The sequence below is a fragment of the Paramormyrops kingsleyae genome, chromosome 21, assembly GCF_048594095.1.
Source record: "Paramormyrops kingsleyae isolate MSU_618 chromosome 21, PKINGS_0.4, whole genome shotgun sequence".
In the NCBI taxonomy this organism is placed as follows: domain Eukaryota; kingdom Metazoa; phylum Chordata; class Actinopteri; order Osteoglossiformes; family Mormyridae; genus Paramormyrops; species Paramormyrops kingsleyae.
In genome coordinates, this window is record NC_132817.1 from 4138888 (window position 1) to 4158517 (window position 19630).

The following is a 19630-nucleotide window of genomic DNA, read 5'->3' on the forward strand; positions in this document are numbered from 1 at the left end:
TGTGGGGGGGGGCCTGCATTTCTTCTCTGTTAAAAGTGACAGTGCTGCCGTTAGCCTGGAATTGCTCTCGTCCTGCTGTGTGCCGCTCGTCAGGTCCGTCCATCTTCAGCAAGCTCTGGGTGGGGGGGGTAGAGGGGGTGGGGGGGGTGTTCCTGATCCTCACAGCTGCCCGAGTGAGATGTTTCTTCTTCACCATGGTGTCATCCTTCAGCACGAAGGCCTGCAAGATTTACACCCTGCGTCTCGAGGCTGTGGGGGGGGGGGGCACAGTGTGGCCCCCAATAATAATCCCCTTTTACTGGCTGTCTCGTCTCCTAGACAAACAGGCCGACTAAGAACATAAAACCCCGAATTGATTTCGCTTCTGCTTAATCTCTCCTAGAATCTCTGGCCCAGATGAATGTCTGAGCCTTATAAAAATATACGAGTCGCTGTCTCTTCTGCAGGACGTGTGTATTTGAGTGATGTGTCTTGAGAGTCCCCAAGAAGGTGAGGCCACCACTGTGTGCATGAGCCTCTTGTTGTTATCGGGCTTATTCTGCATGGCTTACGGAGTTCCCTGAAGATCAGCTCTGCTCCTCCTCCGCTCAGCCCGCTCAGCCCGCTCTGCTCCTCCTCCGCTCAGCCCGCTCTGCTCCTCCTCGGCTCGGTCCGCTTAACGTTTGTTACCAAGGTTTCTAACTCTTTAAAAAAGTCTCCGTGCTCTCTGTGAATTGTGGCCTCTGGCTGAGAGACCTCAGAAGTTGGATTTGTCTTCTGATCCTCGCGTGAACTTTTGTCTGTCCTCTGGGGGGCGCCCCCTGCGCCTCTGAGGCCTTCTTCTTTTGGTCCGAGTGCCGCTTTCAGACTGGGAATCAAACGGATGCTCTGCAGGCTTTAGACCTTGGTGGATCGTTTTATGTCCCTGTTGGTCCATCCCGGTTCAAGGAGTGACCTGCCCTGAGAGCCGGCATGGGGGGCAGGCCCCCAGAAGGAGGATTTATACCCGGCTCTCTTCCCCGCCTGGGACACCCCCACTTTATGTCTTCTCACAGATCTTCTCAGTGCTGTGTGGACGGCTGGAATCTCTGTCTATAAAATCGAAATTTGTTTTGTTAATTTTTGGTTGATCGTCAAGTTCAAAGGAACTATCCTTCCGGCAAATTCCCTCTCTCCCTATGTCGGTGAATCTCTTTTGGCCCTTCTGGGGGTACAGTCGTGTTTCAGATTTCATGTTTGGTCCGGGGAGCTTTACCATCTCCCTCCCTGATTAATGTTGGGCCTTCTCTTCATCCTCACCCCCCCCACCCCCGACTTCCTCCTGTCCTCCCCTGCTTCCACGGCCCCGTGATGCCGAATGCACGTATTTTACTCGCCCAACAACTCTAACACGTGTCGCGCTCACAAAAGAGCGTTATCACAACCCGGAGGCGTGCCCCCCCCCCACGCCACTCTGCTCGCCGATGATCTGAATAACTGTAATGTCCAGATAAAGCTTCCTGTCATTGTGCAGAATTAACTGTAAGGCTCCTACCCACTTTGAGAGCGATGAGTGCAGCAGAAAGCAAAGGGCTCCCCTGTCTCTGCCTGCTTGGTGAGATGAGCCTGTTTTCTGCCGTTTATCAGTGGAATTCTGTCCTCGGTGAGGCCCCTGACGACGGGGGCAGCGTGGCGTGGCACAGGGGGGCCTGCAGTGTTAATGTTTACTGTCGCATTTAACTACCTTACCAATATGGCGCTCGCAGAAAGTCTTGAGACGCTGGCTTAATTCAGAAAAAAATATTGCCAATATTTTGGTTTTATAAGAAAAACATTACTTTATTCTTTTGTTTACAAAATATATATATACCACATTAGAAACAATCAGTAGGTTTATGTACAACATTAATTTCAAGTAGTAATAAATTGAAACCCAAATTATAAATGAGCTGTTCTGAATTAAGAAGTTAATTGACAAGCAGTTTCATTGGGTGCTTTTTAATTAGTAACACATTTGCAATAACATAAAACACCATTTGTATTTAGTGTCCCTTTGGGAGCCAATGACTATGATTGCAATTAATGGCGAAATGGAAAGAACAGAACTGAATGAGTCTGTCAAAAAAATTGTGACAGTTCATAAAACAATATGTCCATGCAGAAGATACGGTGAACAATGCTTGTCAATGGACTTTTGTTAGAAGCTAATAAATGTGTAACATTGTTACAGAATTACACAAGACTTTCCGTGAGCGCTATATATGGCAGGCTTGTGTGCTTGGCGATGGGGGACGTTTACGAGGGATGCCTTGGTACCCGGCTCATGAACGGGCATCTGCGGGAGTATCGTGTGGATGCAGACGGAGAAGATGAGATAGTCAGAACGCTTAAGATTAAATCAAAATAATCCCCGTAGCACCAGTGCCTCCTGAGGGGAAAATCCCGAATCCCTCAGGCTGTAGTGTCTCTTTAGCCCAGAGGCTGTAGTGTCTCTTTAGCCCAGAGGCTGTGGAATCGCGTTTGAGGGAAAGTGTGTCCCCATCACATGACACAGGTGTCTCCGAACGCAGCTCTCTCACTGGCTTTCTGAGCCCAGTGACGGATAGTGCCGCGGTGCCAAATGGAGGTCGGACCGGCACCGTCCTTCCGCTCGCCATGACGATGGCGGTGTGTGTTTATGAGGGAAATGGGTGCTATGTGCTTGCTTGCTAACCTTGGTGTAGCCTGGATTCCCCCAGGCATCATAATGAAACTACACGTGTCATGCTGCAGCGACACTGCCACCAGATCAGCATTCTCACTTTCCCTACCCCCGCCTACGGGCCGTGGTCTTGGCGGGGCGACGCCCACGTGGCACGGGGTCAGCACGGGGTCAGCACGGGGTCAGCACGGGGTCAGCACGGGGTTGATACGTGGCGACCGGTGACCTGCTTCCTGCGGTCCCGCTCATCTGTGTTTGTGATCCTCAGAGTCGCCAGGAGTGCCGTCAAACTTCCGCACAGGCTTTTAAAAATGACTTTGCTGTGAGACGCTCTTGGAGAGCTCTGGGGGCATCAGGAAGTCTGGGGTTCAGTCTGAGTCTCACTCCATTATTTCTGGAGCGGGTCGTGAGGTCGGTGCCAGAAGGACAGAAGCAGTGTTCTGATCCCTGATCACCGTGTTTGTTTTGGTGATTGGCTGTTTTCAGCCCTAGACTGTTTTTGTTGGAGTCCTCCTGTGATGTCAGAAATCTCCTTTTAAAATTGATGCGAGCAGAAAAAAAAAGATGCACAATCCCGGCTGCATGCATTTTTACTGCGGCCACCAGGCACACGGCCCCGCGGTTTGTTTTCATTCCTGCTCTCGCCAGTCATCCGCCACGCGAGAGTCCATCCAGGTCCTGCTTCGTAAGGCTGACCACCTGAAGTGCCTGAAGACATTGGAGGTTTTCAGTAGATGTTTCTGAAGCACACTTGGCGATATGTTAGTATTTTTTCCCGGTTCTTCTGTGTCTTATGACAGAATATGTTAAAAGATCCACAGATAATAATTGAAGAGCATCATGTACTATATGATTTTCTTCACTGTTGCTTGGCTTGAAGGTGGTTAGAAAGGCACTGATACCTTTAAATCACTATCGCGTTTGCTGTTGTGGATCCAAAGCCAATGAATGGCACCCGAGTTCTGCAGAAGTTCAGCCAGGTTTTCTTGGGAGTTCGTTTCTGTGCGACGGCTGACAGCAGAGCCTAAGTACTTCAGTGTCTGTTTACAGCTGAACATCTCAGTCTCATCTTCTCACAGCCCACATGAGGGGCACCACGCGTCCAGTAAAGGTGTCTACCAGGTTTGACTCATGGACTTTGAGTCAGTTGGCTTCAATGTAGTATGGATGCAAAATGCAGTTTGAGCTCTTCTTGCAGAGGAGGTGCCTATGATGTCGGCCATTAGAGGCTGCCCCCCCAAGCAGCGGCGACAGAAACGGCTGCATTTGCTGCTCTGAGACCTGCTCTGTTACTGGCCGAGTAAACACGGCGCTCTTGCTGTATAAGTGTTTTTCTGCTGTTGGCTGGGGCTGCGTAGGTGCTCTGTGTTGATGTTGAGGTGGCCGAGTTTGGCTTCATCTGATAGGCCGTCACCCTCCCAGGCCTTCAGGAAGGTGCCGTTTAGTCTCACCACTGGGAAGGTCTTTCGGCCTCCTGCGCCGCCTCTCAGGGCCCGACTTCAGTCCGTATCGGAGGAACCGCCCGCCTCTCTGGTGGTGGCGGCCATCTTGGTTTCTGTTTACACCTACCTGCCACATGCCGCGCTTCACAGCCACGCACATTCGAACCGGGTTTAATTTGCCCTTATGTGCCCGTGGTGGGCGTCGAGCCTGGCTAGACTGAGCTGGGGACTGCAGGGACAGGGACCGGTTAAGGGTGGATGGGGAGTAGGTGGCAGGAGAGATAAACCATCCTCAAAGCCAGCAGGCGGATAAAGGGCCCTTACGCCTGTCCTCTCAACGGACTGATCGCTGCTCCAGATGTGAGATCATTTATGCACCGTTTGCTTCTCTTTCGGTTAGAATAACAGGGAGAAGGATGTGTCATCCCTGTGATACTGCCAGCGCACGCAGGAAGAGTCGCATTGTGAAAAGCACCATTGATTCTTCACCCCCGAGCGTGTCCCAGAGCCCCTCGGGGTGCGTGTGCCGCGTCCCTGCCAGGTTTTCCACTCTACGGGTCAGGTTGTCAAGAATGGTTTCGCCAGATGTGTGTTGCGACACGCCGAAAAAATCCATAAGGGATCTGACGTGAAATTTCAGGATTTTGATTCTTTTTTGCAAGGCTGCCCACGCACTGGAGGCCCGAGCGCACAGTGGGACCGTACTCGTCCGCGCGGCATCCCTGGCATTTCTTGCAGCTTGATGGTGTTTGGCTTGTGACCTTTACGGCCCCTGTTCCATTTGGGCCGGGGTGGCTTTGAATAGATGCCCTGCATTTCAAAAACAACATTCCTCGGAGCCTGGGAACGTGCCTTGTTTACTGCTGCCCGATTCAATCCCATTTGTTTTAGCGCTGGAAAACAAACGCGGGCTTCCTATAGTTATCTCGCAAATCTTACGTATTCTTTTTCTGATGTACTTTTTTGTTTTTTGTCTGGAAGCACTTGGATGAAACAAAAAATGAATGTAATCTGTCGCCTATCTTCAAGGGAGCCTCTTGTTTTCTGTCTAGCTGATAATGGCCGATCCGCAGCTTGGTGTCTGCATGCTTTTGGCCGGAGTGTCGCTCAGCTGCAGGATTCTGTGGGTAAAATGCGGCACTGCAGTGCACTGTACGACTTACCCCCGCTAATTAGAAATCTGCAGCTCTCTGTGTGTCTGGTGGATTCATTGACCTCTTCCAAGAGGCCTGATATGAGGTTCCTGGATGTGTTATGGGCTTATCTGTGAATCACCAGCACTGATGTTACTCAGATTTTCTTGAAAAGGAATTTCTTGTTGCAGTCATGCTTCTCTGGTTTCTCTGCTTTTCCACTTCTCCAGAGTGTCTCCACGCAGTCTTGCAGCATTGCGTTTGTGCCATCGTATTGCCAAAATGTTAGGGAAATATTGATGGCGCCCCCCAGTGTCCCCTCTGCATCCATACGCCTGGAGGCCAGCTGCCAGCAAACACAGCATGGCCCTCATTGTTTTCCACAAAAGGAGCTAGTCAATACTTAGGAAAACATTGTTTGTATTGTTTGCCACCAAAATTATTCCGTACATCCCTTCCGGGTGGTAATGTGTTTGGACCACAGCCCTGACTGACACTGACCAGGTCCATATCAGAATTAAATCAGCACAAGGAGGAATGTATGATATTAATGCATGCTGTTAAATAAGGAGGATTCAGGCCCTTTAAGAAGTTGAAGAGGAGATGTAGAGTAACCTGTTGGAGTTTAAGGATCCTCCCCCGACTTGATAGACTGTTGCTTGGATGTTACCCAAGTTAGTGGTGCATTAAAAAAACACAGTAATTCCCAAAAAGGTAAAACAAAAGGTTCCTTATATTAGTGCGGAGAGGGGGATGTCACAGCGGTCGTAAAGCAGAGCAGCGTTCTGCTTTCTGAGCCAAGTCTGAACATGCAGTCAGTCCCCGTCTCTCCAGAGGCCTTTGAAGATGACCTCGACTCTTCCTGCCCCCTTGGTCCCTCACGCATGCCCCTCTCCAGACCCCATGTGTTTGATTTGGAAGGTGGAGATCAAGAACGTCACGAGACAGGAAAGGCAAGTCCTCTTGGTAGGGGCATCTGCTGGGTAGCCTGGATCCCCCTGAGAACCAGCTTTGCTCTCCATAGGCCGCATTGGGAATGGTCAATAATTAGATGCCCAGGTTTGTTGTTGTTGACATCATATCCTGTTCTCTCTGAAGGTATATCCTTTCCTTGGTCTGTTGCCCCCGCAGGCCCGTTCTCCCGGAGCCCATGTGAGCTGTTGCCCGTTGGGGAGGGCCACCCGGTGCAGGCGGTGCTGAAAAGCTTCACCGTGTTATCCGGCTGTGCCAGCAAGGGCACCGTCAGCCTCCCACAGGAAGTACACATCATCAACCTGAGGAGGAACGGCCCTAACAGCGGCTTGGAGAAGACCATGGAGGTACGGCATCACCCAACCTGCGAATGGTTGCACACATAATATTTAGTTGATGAATAACTTAATTGACATATCATCGGTTTTGCATTTTGAAACCCCGTTTCGCTGTAGTTGGCCCATAGCCTTGGGGGAAAAGTGGACGTTTATGTCAAGCCGGATGTTCTGGATTTTTCTGAGCCCTGCTGGGTTGAAGCGAGGTGAAGCGATCCTGCTTTGATAAGTGGCCTTTGACTGCGGCTCAGGTTTACTTTGGCCCGAGCAGAATCCCCTCAGCAGGGTCTCCACTGCACAAACACACGCCTGTACCGGCTAAGGAGATTAGCATTGTGCCCTAGTGGGTTCATTTAATTAAGAGCAAAGGTGTAGGAAGTGTCCTGCCATGACTAATGGATGACTGTGTTAATGGCCGGACAGCTCTCCATGCTGACCGCAGCAGTTCTCTGGTGGCGAGAAATGTTTCAGCCTCTTTCACCGTCTCAAACGAGGCCTCTGTGACATCCAAGTGCGAGACCTCGGTCCGGCCTGTAGCCTTGGTGCTGACACCCCCGGGATTCTTCAGACTCCATTGTGGGAGTAGCTGGCTGGGCCCCGCTTGTGACAGAGCAGAGGTCCTATTGCTCGACGGGAGCAGGGGCGACTCATGTGGGTCAAGGTTCTGCGTTCTCTTGGCGGCTGAGAGACGAGGGCTTAAATTGCGCTGAAACTGAATATCTGCCCCAGCGTCGGACACAATGGAGGATTTAATTTGCTCCATTGCCCTCTGTACTTCTCGTACTTTTCTGCTCCGGTGATGCGGAGTGATAAGAGGCCATTCTTACAGCGAGAACAGACCCTTGGAATCGGGCAGCCCGGACAGCCTGGTCCCTTGTCATTGTCCCTCAATGAAGCTCAGCTTAAATGTCTCCAGTAACCCTTGCATGAATGAATTAGACAGTTAGCTGGTCATTTTGTAAGAGCATCTGCCAAAGTTAATGAATGCTAGTCTGAAGAAACACCTCACAGAGGTTAGCAATGAAGCTAAGAGTTGACATTGGTTCTGTGTTGGGTTGGTAGATGTTTACCAAGTTCCTGGTTTGTGTACTAAATTCAAACCGTCCTGGTTTGATGTCACGCCCCCACCAGATCCCTAACTATCACACGCCCGTTTGCATGAAGATAGATAACATTGTTCTCGCTGCTCCTCCCCTGCATCCTTCTTTTCCTGCCAGGGGCTGCCCCCGGAGGCCTGTGTTGCCCCGTTCTGGCGTCTTTTCTCTGCCCCCTTTACCCGCCCCCCCCCCCCATGTGGCAGCAGGCCGAGGTGCCTCCCATGTAAACATCCATAAGAGATCAGATTGAGGCCAGCGACCATGCAGCAAGAAACAATGGTGGAGAATAGAGATGTATGCTATCTTGGTAATTTCACTAGGGGGGAGGAGATAGCTGGCCCCCAGCCTGAGAACCATGATGCTTAGCGAAAATACAGAATCTAAAATCCGTTTGAGCCGTTGTAGTAACGACGTAAAGAAAACAAAACCAGACGTCTGTTCCACGCACAGAAAATGGCGTGATCATTTCATTGGGGGTAAAACATAAATAATTCCATAATATGGAATTACCACATTGGGGAACAGCTGAGAACGTCTGTGCTGAAATCTCGTTAAGTGGAGAAATTTCAACATAATTCGTAATCTCCACGATCATTTATCTCAGCGGCACAGATTTCCTCATTCAGCCGGGGTCTTATTGGCCGCTAGAGTCGTCCACCCCTGTGTTGTGTAGGGAGGCCGCTGACATGGGCAGTGACGCCGCACGGCGATGCCGAGCCGCTTTCGGCGCGCTCCCTGTGACTCACCATGCACCAGTTGTGTTTTTAGCCCGAGGAAATATCTGTCAGTGTGTTAGAATCTAAACTTCACCCATCAGCTACGTGCGAAACATGCTGTCCAGGCTTGTCACGGACGTTTGGGTGCTACTTCGCTCTCTTTTGCCTTCCGATTGTGATTGGAAAGTCTTTGGTTTCCATAAAAGAATCCTGCCATAATACGTGATCAGTTGAGCGTCTCAAATTCCTAAGCGCTGAAAGTTAAGCCATAAGCTGGACAAATTCAATACTCCGGGGGGGGGGGAGGCTCTGATTTCCTCACAGGAATGAGTCATTAATTACTTTTATAATTCAGATAAAGTATTTAAGGAGAGTTTAAGATCTCATCAGTTTAAATGGAAAGCATGTTCACTCCTTGATTAAGACCTCTACGTGAAACTCTGGCCAGATGTTAACTGCTAAACAGTGGAAATGGTATCTCAGAGATGCTTTGCGTCAGACCGATTGCCCATCATTTAATATGCCTGACGCACAGCAGAAAGCCTGTGTACTTACTCATCGAGCTGGTGCCCATACACAGCCACATGCACTCACCTGAAGTCAGATTTCACAATATACAGATATAAACCTCTTATTTCATGTACAAATTTTAAATTTAACAAACTAGCTTTAACAATCTGTTGAAACCAGGGGTTATAATTTTGCCTTCTTCGTGGAATAATCTGCATTTTGCTAAACAGCGGTAAGTAATTGCCTTATATAAATGATAATTGGCTCTTACTGATTTGGATGATTATAAAGGTTGATTTTTTTGGATACCTGTACCTGTTTTTCAGCATAGTGAGCTCAGTAAATTATAGACCAAATGGTAATATAAATGCTTGCCTGTATACCAAAAAAAAGGAGAAATGGACTTAATTGTTAATTGTAAAATCATGCTGTTTTAATGAGGATTCAATCAGAATGTTCTCTGTAGATATTTGGCACGCCAAGCATGATTTCCTGGAAATAAAGCATTTATTGTCTGTCTCTGTTTCTGCCAGTTTTGTTTTCTGGCATTTGCTGGGATTCAGACCAAAAGCAAATTCTATATGTGTTGCATCATATTAAGAAACTAGCGCCTGATTGCCTGTTTTATTGAAGAATGTGATGCAGAGAAGATGTAAGAAAGGTGACCTGGATTGTTTCCTCTTAGGCCCAAACATTCATCATCCGTAATGAGCAATTTTGTTCACAGTCAACATTGTTCATCATTTTATCTTGATTCATCATTTGTTTGATTTGGTGAAATGGAATCCCACTTGTAGAAGCAGATTATTGCGTTGAACTGAGTTGGACATCCCACTGCGGGGTCCCCTGAAGGACAGCATCGGTTTTCTTTGGTTTTGTCATGCTTGCTAGAGTTCTGTTTTTTATGCCGGGGATATCCCGTGCTGAGACGCACTGTAAGTAGGTACCGTTAAACAGTCTGCGAGGAGTTAAACACTGCGAGGAGTTAAGCACACTGTGAGGAGTTAAACACACTGCGAGAAGTTAAGCACACTGCGAGCAGTTAAACACACTGCGAGCAGTTAAATACACTGCGAGGAGTTAAACACATTGTGAGGAGTTAAATACACTGCGAGGAGTTAAACACTGCGAAGAGTTAAGCACACTGCGAGCAGTTAAACACACTGCGAGCAGTTAAATACACTGCGAGGAGTTAAACACATTGTGAGGAGTTAAATACACTGCAAGCATTTAAACACACTGCGAGGAATGAAACACACTGCGAGGAGTTAAACGGACTGCACTTTGTCAGCTGCGGGTCACAGATAAGGTGCTGCACTCAGGTGTTTAAGGTCCTCTATGTCTGTGCACCCTGTACCTGCACTTGACTCTTGATGGGCCAAGAAGAGGACCTTGATGATCGTTGATCTGTTAGCCTTGGAAGCCAAAACATTGAAGGAACATGAGGGTCAAAACGGCCTCTGATCTCTGCACTGAAGCCTTTTCTATATTCTTTCAAGGTCCTGAGGAGATCTTGCTTTTTATTTGTGTCTGTGACACCCAGAAGTGTGGTCATGGTCCACTTAAACTAAACCAGCTAATTCCCACCATGAAGAAATTTCCTGGGTTTCACTTCTTGCTCTTTGGCTTCCTAAAGACTTATGAAACATGACTCCTCTTGGTGCTTCGGGCCTGTGTGGTCCCGGACAAGCTCGCTCGTCTGTGTTGTTCTCTGCAGGCGGGCCAGTTTGGGCACTACGGTCTTGGCTGGTCAGTCCTCAACCGTGAAGGCTCAGCTTAGAGATTAGACACCGCCCATAAAACTGAGGGACACATTTGACAGCTGGCACTCAGCGGTCAGGATCCTGTGGCTCTCATTGGCTCCCACCTGACCATGGGTGGCAGATGCGGCCAGTATTCATTTATCCCCCCCACCTAGAGTGGCTGTTCTAAAGCCACGCCCACCCCAGTGGCAAGCCTGGGATTGGCTGTCTGCTGATGACAAGCCCCTGAGTCAAAGTAAATTTTCCTGCACACATAAACAGTTGGAGGATGAGTGATTTACTGATCTTTGCCGTTGACCAAATGGCTGCACTGGAAACTGAGAAGCCTTATAAAGTTGCAGCTTGGCGATGCCCAGCCTCCTTCAGGAATGCCAAAGAAGCGGATTTTGTTCAGAGGATGCCGGGAGGAATGGGAGACCCGCAGAGCTCAGGACATGATTTTGCTGAACAGTTGAGTTAACCCATTGTGATTTGATTTATGTAGTGTTCTGCTTGCCTGCTCCTGGCTTTTACTGAGACTCCTACAGTTTAAAATATCTGGTATCTGGTGTCTGGCTGTGAAGTGATTTCAGACCCCACGTCATCACTGGTCAGCACTGGTATTCCACTGTGACTTATAGCTCGGTGCCTCTGTTTTGCACTGTTCTGGTGTGCTATCACGTATCTGGACTGCATGTCAACAAGCAGCTTCCGCAAGTTGCTCAGAGGTGAGTCTGTTCCACCCGGACGGGACGTGAAGGAATCGCGAGGCCCTGGTATCTGCCCAGGTGTCCAGTGGAGAGGCGGGATCTTCTTCATTGATGTCAGTCACAGTGCCTCAGTTGAAGGGAGCGTGCTGGCCCTTTAAGAGAGCTTCTCAGAAATCCATGTTGTCCTGCTTTATGAGGGTTTTCCTTTGTTTATTTTGGACGGGAATCTTAGACTACTTGTTTTCCAAGTCAGCGAGTGGCCCGTCAGTAATCCCAGGGCGTGTTTTTTTAATTCTCTTTTTTTTCATCCATGCTGATCTTCTCCTCTCAAACATCTCCCGGCCGGACGCAAGAGGAAGTTGCTTGTTGGCCAGGACATACGTTGCGTCCTGCGGTCTGCAGCGTGTGCCGTCCAGGCCCCGCCCTCGTTTGTGACGCGCCGTTCTCCGCACCGCCTTCGCTTGGCCTCTCCACATCCTGGAAAAGCGTCTGCTGAGGTTCACTTTCTGTACCAAAGCCATTTATTCAGCTCGTTACCAGATGTGAAGCTTAAAGCGTAAAATGAATGTTAAATTTAAAGCGGAGAACAGGCCTGCTCTAAGCTGCTGTCCGTTTTGAGTCAGGGAACGGCTTCCTGCAGCTCTTGGGAGTTGGTGGTAGATTTTTTCTGATGAACTCACACACATCGTTACCTTCACGCATCCCAACCTGTGTCTTCACGCCATGATGGTTTTCTTTGGTCACCGAGTCTCTGGAGGTGTCAGCAGGAATGCGGGCTGAAAAAGTGCTGAATTTAAAAGCAGACCTTAAGCTTCAGGAGAGGCCGCTGACGTTCCTGAAGCTCTTGGGGACGTATCCATTCCTTCTTGAGACCTTCCAGGTTTCTGGTTTCGACATACCGATTTCTCCTGTCCTATGAGGTCACAGACTCACCAGACTCCCCTGCTGCAAACAGCACCAGCCGTCTTAATGTCCTGTCCTGGCATGACCTCATCTTGGACAGTGAAAGACATGGTATTTCATGTTGGATGGTGTAGGTGGAGTGAAGGAGAGGGTGTGGGGGTGGTCTGGTCCTCCTCGCCAGGGCCATGCATGGCCAAGCGTGCCGCCCCACCCAGGCCGGTCTTGGTTTGTCTCTGCCTGTCTTTGCAGCCTGATCTTCAGCATATCTCCTGTTTGGTTGCCCGGTTCCCTGCTCCCTTGCCCTGGCACCAGGCAGCCTGTCCAGCCGTCTGTGCCAGGGCCTGGAGAACCCAGAGAGCAGCTCCTGATAGCTCCATCCAAGGACCACAATTTAAGCAGACTTTATTTTCCAAACTTCATGCAAGAAACGACTGGGGAAGAAAACTGCCAGAGTTATGATTTCCATTATTTTCCTCTGGTGGAAAGTCGGGCTTCTGCACTCGGACGAAACGCTGCACCCATAAACGAGAGCAACGGCGGTGTTAATTTTTTAACGAGCTGGAAACAGGATTCCTGGACCTGCCTTTGACATTCCTGAAGTTAATAAATTTCATGCTGTAGTAACTGAATAACAGCACAAGCACATTGCACCTCAACTAAAGGTTGCAGGGCTGGGAAGAGACCATTGCACAGAGTGTAGTGCAGTCAGTGTAATTCTTTACCATGTGAATGCTTGTCAGACGGGTGGTTTGGTTAGCTTAAGGTGGACCTCCGCTTCAGGGGGGGCCGGCTGGATCGCTTTGCCTCGTTAAGCACTGAGGGATGTGGCTTTGGGCGTTCGGTGCAGGAGACCACCAGAGGAAGTTCTCTCTGTCAGAGACGTCCACCTATTTGGTCATTAAGCTCCTGACGCAGTGCGAATCGAGCCAGTGGGTGGGGTCACCGGCCACCTCGGTAAACACCGGTACTCATGCATGAGCCGGGAGATTGGAGCACAAAGAGGTCATTCTGTGCTGGTATCTGATAACAGAATTACAGAGCGGATCGTGTGTGAGGTGGGGGTCAGCACTGCTTGTTTTCCAGATAAGCGGCTGGATTTTGGCGTGGCTTGCAGTTCAAACGAGCAGCCCGCAGCGTTAATGGGTATCAGAGATGGACGGCTTCAGCTCTGGGCCGGCCTGAACCGTCCTCACCTGCCAGTTAAATTTAGCCGTCTCAGTCGAAGGTGTTTTTCACGCCGTGACATGACCTCATCTCTTTCTGTGTCACTCTGCCAAGTGCTCTAGCTCGGCCTGGCGCTTATGTCTGCCGAATATTCCAGTAAGAATGTGGCTCTCTGTGTTGCCGGGTAACCAGTCTGTCCTACGGGGATGAGGGTCACGGGCCAGGCCTCAGGACTGAGATCCTCTACGCAGCCACGGCGTTCTGTGTTTTTATGGAATCGCAAATTTCGAAGTTGTTTCTTCTCGGAGAAGCCCCTGTCCGCTCCCCTGCACTGCAGATCAAGCCAGCTGGGGACAGGAGTAACGGAAATCAGATCTGCTGAAGCAGCGTGATGCTTTTATTTTATCAAGCTAAACATATTATCTCCCCCCCGCCGGTTTGTGCTGACGGAGGATGTTATAGAATAACAGTGTTCTGGCGAGTGGCTGTATTTTACCCCGGTGGTGAGAGTTAGGCCAAAGGGGCGAGGGCCTGGTGTGGCGGAGTCCCGCCCTCCGCATACGATTTGGAGAAACAAGGGGGGCAAATAAGGGGCCAGACTGCTCTGTTTAATGTCCCGCGTGGGCCACCTTTATCTAAGCTGGAGCCTCTTTGGAGGAGAATCAAAAGTTGCGATGGCAGCAGACCGTTTTATCGGGTTGGGTCCTCAGACAGCTGCAGCCCTGGAGAAGAAGTCATCCTGCCTGCTGGACCAAGAGGCGAATGTTTCCCCGAGGGTCGGCAAAGGGCCCCCGAGGGTCGGCAAAGGGCCCCCGAAGGTCGGCAAAGGGCCCCAGAGGGTCGGCAAAGGGCCCCCGAGGGTCTGAATAGGGCCCCAGAGGGTCGGTAAAGGGCCCCCGAAGGTCGGCAAAGGGCACCCGAGGGTCTGAATAGGGCCCCAGAGGGTCGGTAAAGGGCCCCCGAAGGTCGGCAAAGGGCCCCCAGGGGGAGTTTGGCTCTGTCCCCTACGCCTCTTCCACCGGAGCCAGGACGCGTTACTGGTTCTGCTGGCACATCTCCCCAGCCCGCTTCACCACTCGTGACTTTAAGAGGGCTGAGCATTCCCCCCCGCTAGCAATGGCGTCTTCTGCACGTCAGCGGAAGCGACTTCGGTAATTAATTAAACAGGCGATGGCGGATAGACATTCGACCCTGCGCGCTTCTGGGGTGAGAGCGGCACGATGAAGACCCACGTGGGTTCGATTCTGTTCGGCCGCTACGGTTAAACTTGAAATGCAGGCAGCACAGCAGTGCTTCTGTCACATCGTGGGATGTGGATGGCATTTGCACACTGAATGAGTTTGAAGTCTGCACTGCATCCCACCTCTGAGCCCGTTAGTGTCGCTCATTAGCAGATCATTTCCCTGAGTACGGAGGAATGTGGACATGTGCTCTCACCGTGAGGGCTGTCAGTTACGAGGTCTCCTCTAGAGCCCCCCTAATGCTAAGAACTGAACCTGACCTGGCACCAGCAAAACATCCGACCATATAAATGTGCGAAAACTGTAAAAATGTCCAGTAAAAGACAGCCTGCGTCCAAGTGGGCTATGAAGCCCCCCCCCCTCCCAGTGTTATCTCCCAGTGCTTTTATGTTCTGCCACCGACTGGAGACAGACTGATTTCCATCAGAGTGAAGCAGAGAGGCTCCAGGTACAGATGCGGATCGCCGGGGAGGGGGCGGATGCTGGGGTGGAATAAAGAGCCACCATCGGCTTGTTTCCTTGTGCCCATCGCATCGGCGGCCCACCCTCATCCTCGCCCTGCCCCCCCCAGAGAGCATACTCCATTCTTCATCCTCAATGACCTGTAAAAAACCAAGATGTGCATAAAGAGGTTGTTTACCTCCCCCACACACAGAGGAACACACACACTCACACGCAGACACCAACATACACAAACTCTCTCTCACTTTCTTTTTCATTGCCTGTCTGTGTCTGTCTCTCTCTTTCTCTCTCTCTCACTCTCTCTCACACTTACTCTTTCTTTCACTCTCTCTCTGTCTCTCTCTCACTATTTCTGTCTCTTTCAGACTCTCAGAAGCAACGATGTCCCTGTCACTCTCACAGTCCTTCTCCCTCACTCTTTCTCCCTTACTTTCACTCTTTCTCTCACTCCCTCTGCTTGTCTCTTTTTCACTGTTAAGGATTAATTGTGCATTTGTGTTAATAAAGAAGTTTTTAAAAGTCAAAGTCTCTTTTTCTCTGTCTAACTCTGTCTCCCTCTCTGTCATTCTCTTTTTGCTCTGTTTCTCTTTTGCACTGTCTCGCTCTCTCTAGCTCTCCTTTTCTCTCTCCCCCCTCACTCTCTCTATCTTGTGCTTTCTCTCACTATCTCTCTCTTCCTTGTTGTCTCCCCCCTGCTTTTTCTCTCCCTCACTTGCTTTCTCTCTCGCTCTCTCACTTGTTCTCTCTTTCCCACTCTCTTCCCCGCTTTCTCTTGCTTTCTTTCCCTTTCTCACTCTCTCTCCCTACCTCACTCTCCCTCCCCCTCTCTCTCTCTCTCTCTCTCTCACTCTGTCTCTTGACTCTCTCTCCGTTTCTCTTTTGTGTAGTTACTGAGAACCGATAAGTCACCGACCAGGGCAGTTGCCCCCTTCGGGGGCCCAAATGATGAACCAGTCGCACGCCTGCATTCATTTCGCCGGGTCGCAGTGTCCAGAAGCCCCATCATTGTCCTTTATCTCTGCATGTTTTCTTCCTTCGAGACCTTCAGACCTCCTCGTCTTGGAGTCTTTTCTGTTGTGGAGGGTCTGCCTCTGTGTACCTCAGAGATCCATGCACCTTGCTGCTTCTAGCTGGAGGGGGTCTGGTCACCATCATGGGTGGTGGTGGGAGGGGGGGGTAGCTGCTTCCTTGTCAGCAGAATCGGACCTGAACAGCAGGGTGTGATACTTGTGTCCAGGACATGTGGAGGCATGTGTAGATTCCTTCTGGGGAGGGGGGGGGGGGGTTGTCATTTATAGCAATGACAATTTGGGAGGATTTATAGTACATATTTTTTCCAATCATCGTTGCTTCTGCGGTCATGTGAGAAGCCAGCGGTGGCCACCTTTGCCGGAAGATCACTTTCTGAGAGAGGGGCCTGTCATGTTAGGGGGGCTTCCTGCGTAATGAGACTCGTATTCGCTCTGTCAACAGAGGGAACACCATTTTCCAGCAGCCGGGGTCACACTTGTAGGCAGGGCCGCCGTGTGCAGCTGCGGTAACAGCCTCTGCGCATTTCCCCGCTGGCTCCGAGGCCTTGATTAATCACCTACTGACTGGAATGGCTCACATCTTTTTCACACATTTCAGTGAATTTAACTAGTCAGTGAATTTTCAGTGAGCTGCTTGCAATTTTTTTCTTCAGTGCAGGGAGTGACATCATGCCTGATTGTGACATCACAGTGTGACATCACAGCATCTGATTTCAGAGCCACAAGGTTCCTTAAAACACCCAAAGGGTCGGGTACCTCCTGCGGGGGATTCTGTCACTGTGGCTGCATTGCATGATGGGAATCGGGAATCGGGGAGGTAGCTGAAGGATCCCGAGTGTCCGTAGCATTTTCCCAAGGTCCACGGAGGCGTTATACACGCCCCTGACCTTCCGAAGGCGCGGGCCAAGGAATGCTCGCCTGAACGGCCGCTCTGCTGGACCAACGGCAGCTGTCTCTATGCATGGAGTTCGGGTTTCGCAGTAACACGATCTGTCCTGACAAGCGTCCTCTCCGCTGCCCCCCCCCCCGCTGCTCTGATGCCATTAAACTCCTGGCCATAAATCGGCTCTTTGCGGCCCGCCACGCTCCTGCTCCACCATGCCGCGGACCCCAGGATCTTCCCCGCTGACGCTGGAGTCGCGCGCCGGCATGAGGCCACTCGCCTGAAAGCTGCGGACGGCCCCTGCAGCTTGTTTATGTATCTTGGTTGCCGTGGTGACCGCTGGGCCTCCGTAGTGCCTCCCGGGACCCAGGTTCTGGAGCTGGGTGGGGGAGGAGGTGCAGAGGCCCGGGCCATTCGCTGCTGCTGAGTCCCCTCTTAAAAAAAGGTGTTTACGCTTGTGCTGCGAAATTCATGCTTTTGGAATGATTTGTGTCCGATTGTGAAATTCCACAACTTTTACAAGCTCGAGTTACTCGCCGTGGCTCTCTCTCTCTCTCTCTCTCTCTCTCCCTCTCCCCCTGTCTGGTTTTATTGCCCTTGTTTAATCTGGAATGCCTCTCCGCACTTGAAGCCCGGCCAGAGTGAGCAGGCACTATTTCGCTCCAGAGGACGGCTGCCCGCAATCTGCGTGTGTTTTTCTGTTCTGGAGGCGGGGCCTGAGCGCGATCACTTCAGCAGATTTAGCTCTGCTCTCAAAACATTCGGCAGAGAAAAACACTTTTTTTTAATAAACCAATGAAACGGGCAGTCTGGGTCTAGAAGACCTGCCTCTTGCACTCCTGCCTGCGCCTTTCTGAGTTCCCCATCTCGCGTTTGAATATTCCGGCCATTTTCTGAGCTTGATAGCCCCAGCCGCTAACTCCCGTTGACCTGTGGGTGGTGTCCCGCTCTTTGAAGCTGCCCCTTCCCTCGTACGCCATGTCACTTAATTCCCCAGACCCTCAGGGTGTCTCGGGCACCCTAACCCCTGCCAAGGCCAGTACGTCTGCCCCCGCTGCTCTCAAATGGGCACAAAGCTGGCTTGTCTGTAACGGACAATGAGCAGGTTTGTATGCAGGGTTTGAGGGAGGGTGTGATTATACCTGTGTATGGGCAGTGTGACACAGGTGTAGAGTTAAAGGACTTTGGAACATACCATTCTGGGATTACCTCAGGACCAAAAACGTCACCATGGAAACCTTCACCACATGGGATGTGCTGCAAGATTCAGTGAGCCAGCCTTAGGGGCAGGTCTCCTTTGACCGTAACTGGGGCGTGTTCTTAACAGGCTTGTTACCTGGAAGGTCTGTTTCAGGACTTTGATGGATGACTGGTTCACTTCACAAGAGGGTACCATCCACATCAAACCCAGACAGTAATTAGCCCTGGGTGTTGTCCCCAAGTGTGGAGGTCCGTATGTCACATTCATGAGTTTGCACATCAAACAGATGTGGGCAACGGTTCCTACGCAGAGGGTCCACAGAGCTTTCACCATATTTTTTCCTGGGTTAGTGCTTGAGCATGGGTTGGGGTCACAGATCTTCTCCTCGATGCTCCTGTACTCCCCGATGGTGTTGAGGGATGTTCTCTATGTGCTACTCACGATGTTTTCTTTGTGGGTCCACATCCATAAATGAAAGCAAAATATTATGGAAAGAGCAAAACATAGCAGACCTCTGTCTCCTGGTCCCTGCAGTGGGGATAGAGCCGTCGTGATTGGGTTACGGGGGGGTCGACGTGAATTGGGATAATTTGACGGGAATCCTGATGGATTGGAGCGGCGGGGGGCAGGTCAGCTCACACACAGGAAGTGCCTAATGCGATTAGCCTTGGAGCCGGGTGAACGTTCGGCCACGGGGGCCGGGCAGACATGGGGGGGGGGGGGGTGTTTGGCCGCCACCTAGCATCACCCCTGCTGTTCCTCATCTCATCTTATGCCACTTAAGTCAGTTTCCCAGGGGAGGGGTCCTGTGTTTTTCTTCCCAGCCAGCTGACCCCTGAAAAATAAAAACTCAACTCAGAAAGCCGGAAATGATATTTATTGCGGCTGATGGAGCCGCAGCCTTCTTCAGGGGGGGAGCGAGGGTTGGTTTTGGTGTCGATCGAGGTTCACGGAGGGCCGCCTGCTGCTTCCAAACCCCCCCTATTTGGGGGTCACCCCCTCACACCCTTCTTTTTGTTTGTGGGCACTGTAATGGGTTATGCAGGCATCCGTCGTATTTGTGAAGCTGTTGAAATGAAAATAATGTTGCCGTTGAACTGTGCACTGCCTTCTGGGAACGCATCCCGCGGTGCCAGATGAATACGTAACAAAAACTGTCCCCTTGCAGGTGACCCTTCATCTGAAGCCCATACAGTCCTTGAAGGTCCACCAGAGACCCCTGGCTTTTGTGCTGAACTCACCGCAGCCCGTCCTCTGGAAGCTGGAGATGGAGAAGCTGGCGCCGAGCGTCCGGCGCGTTTTCCACGTAAGTCTGCAGCTGCCCCCCAGCCTCTCACTGGCTCCTGTCTGTCCATCTGTGGCAGTTTCACACAACCACCAAACTTAATACAGGCATCTAATACAGTAATACTGAAATACAGTACAGTAA

The 19630-nt window shown here is 50.8% G+C and overlaps 1 protein-coding gene across 4 annotated transcripts in view; it reads left to right on the plus strand.

The window, feature by feature from the left end:
* Positions 1–19630, plus strand: part of tgfbr3 (transforming growth factor, beta receptor III) — a 66785-nt gene that overhangs the window by 13977 nt on the left and 33178 nt on the right. For all 4 annotated transcript variants that reach the window (XM_023816622.2, XM_072704460.1, XM_023816623.2 and 1 more), the window contains exons 3-4: positions 6366–6553; positions 19370–19507. In XM_023816622.2, coding sequence (XP_023672390.2) covers positions 6366–6553; positions 19370–19507 — 326 coding nt within the window. The remainder of the gene's footprint in view (positions 1–6365; positions 6554–19369; positions 19508–19630) is intronic.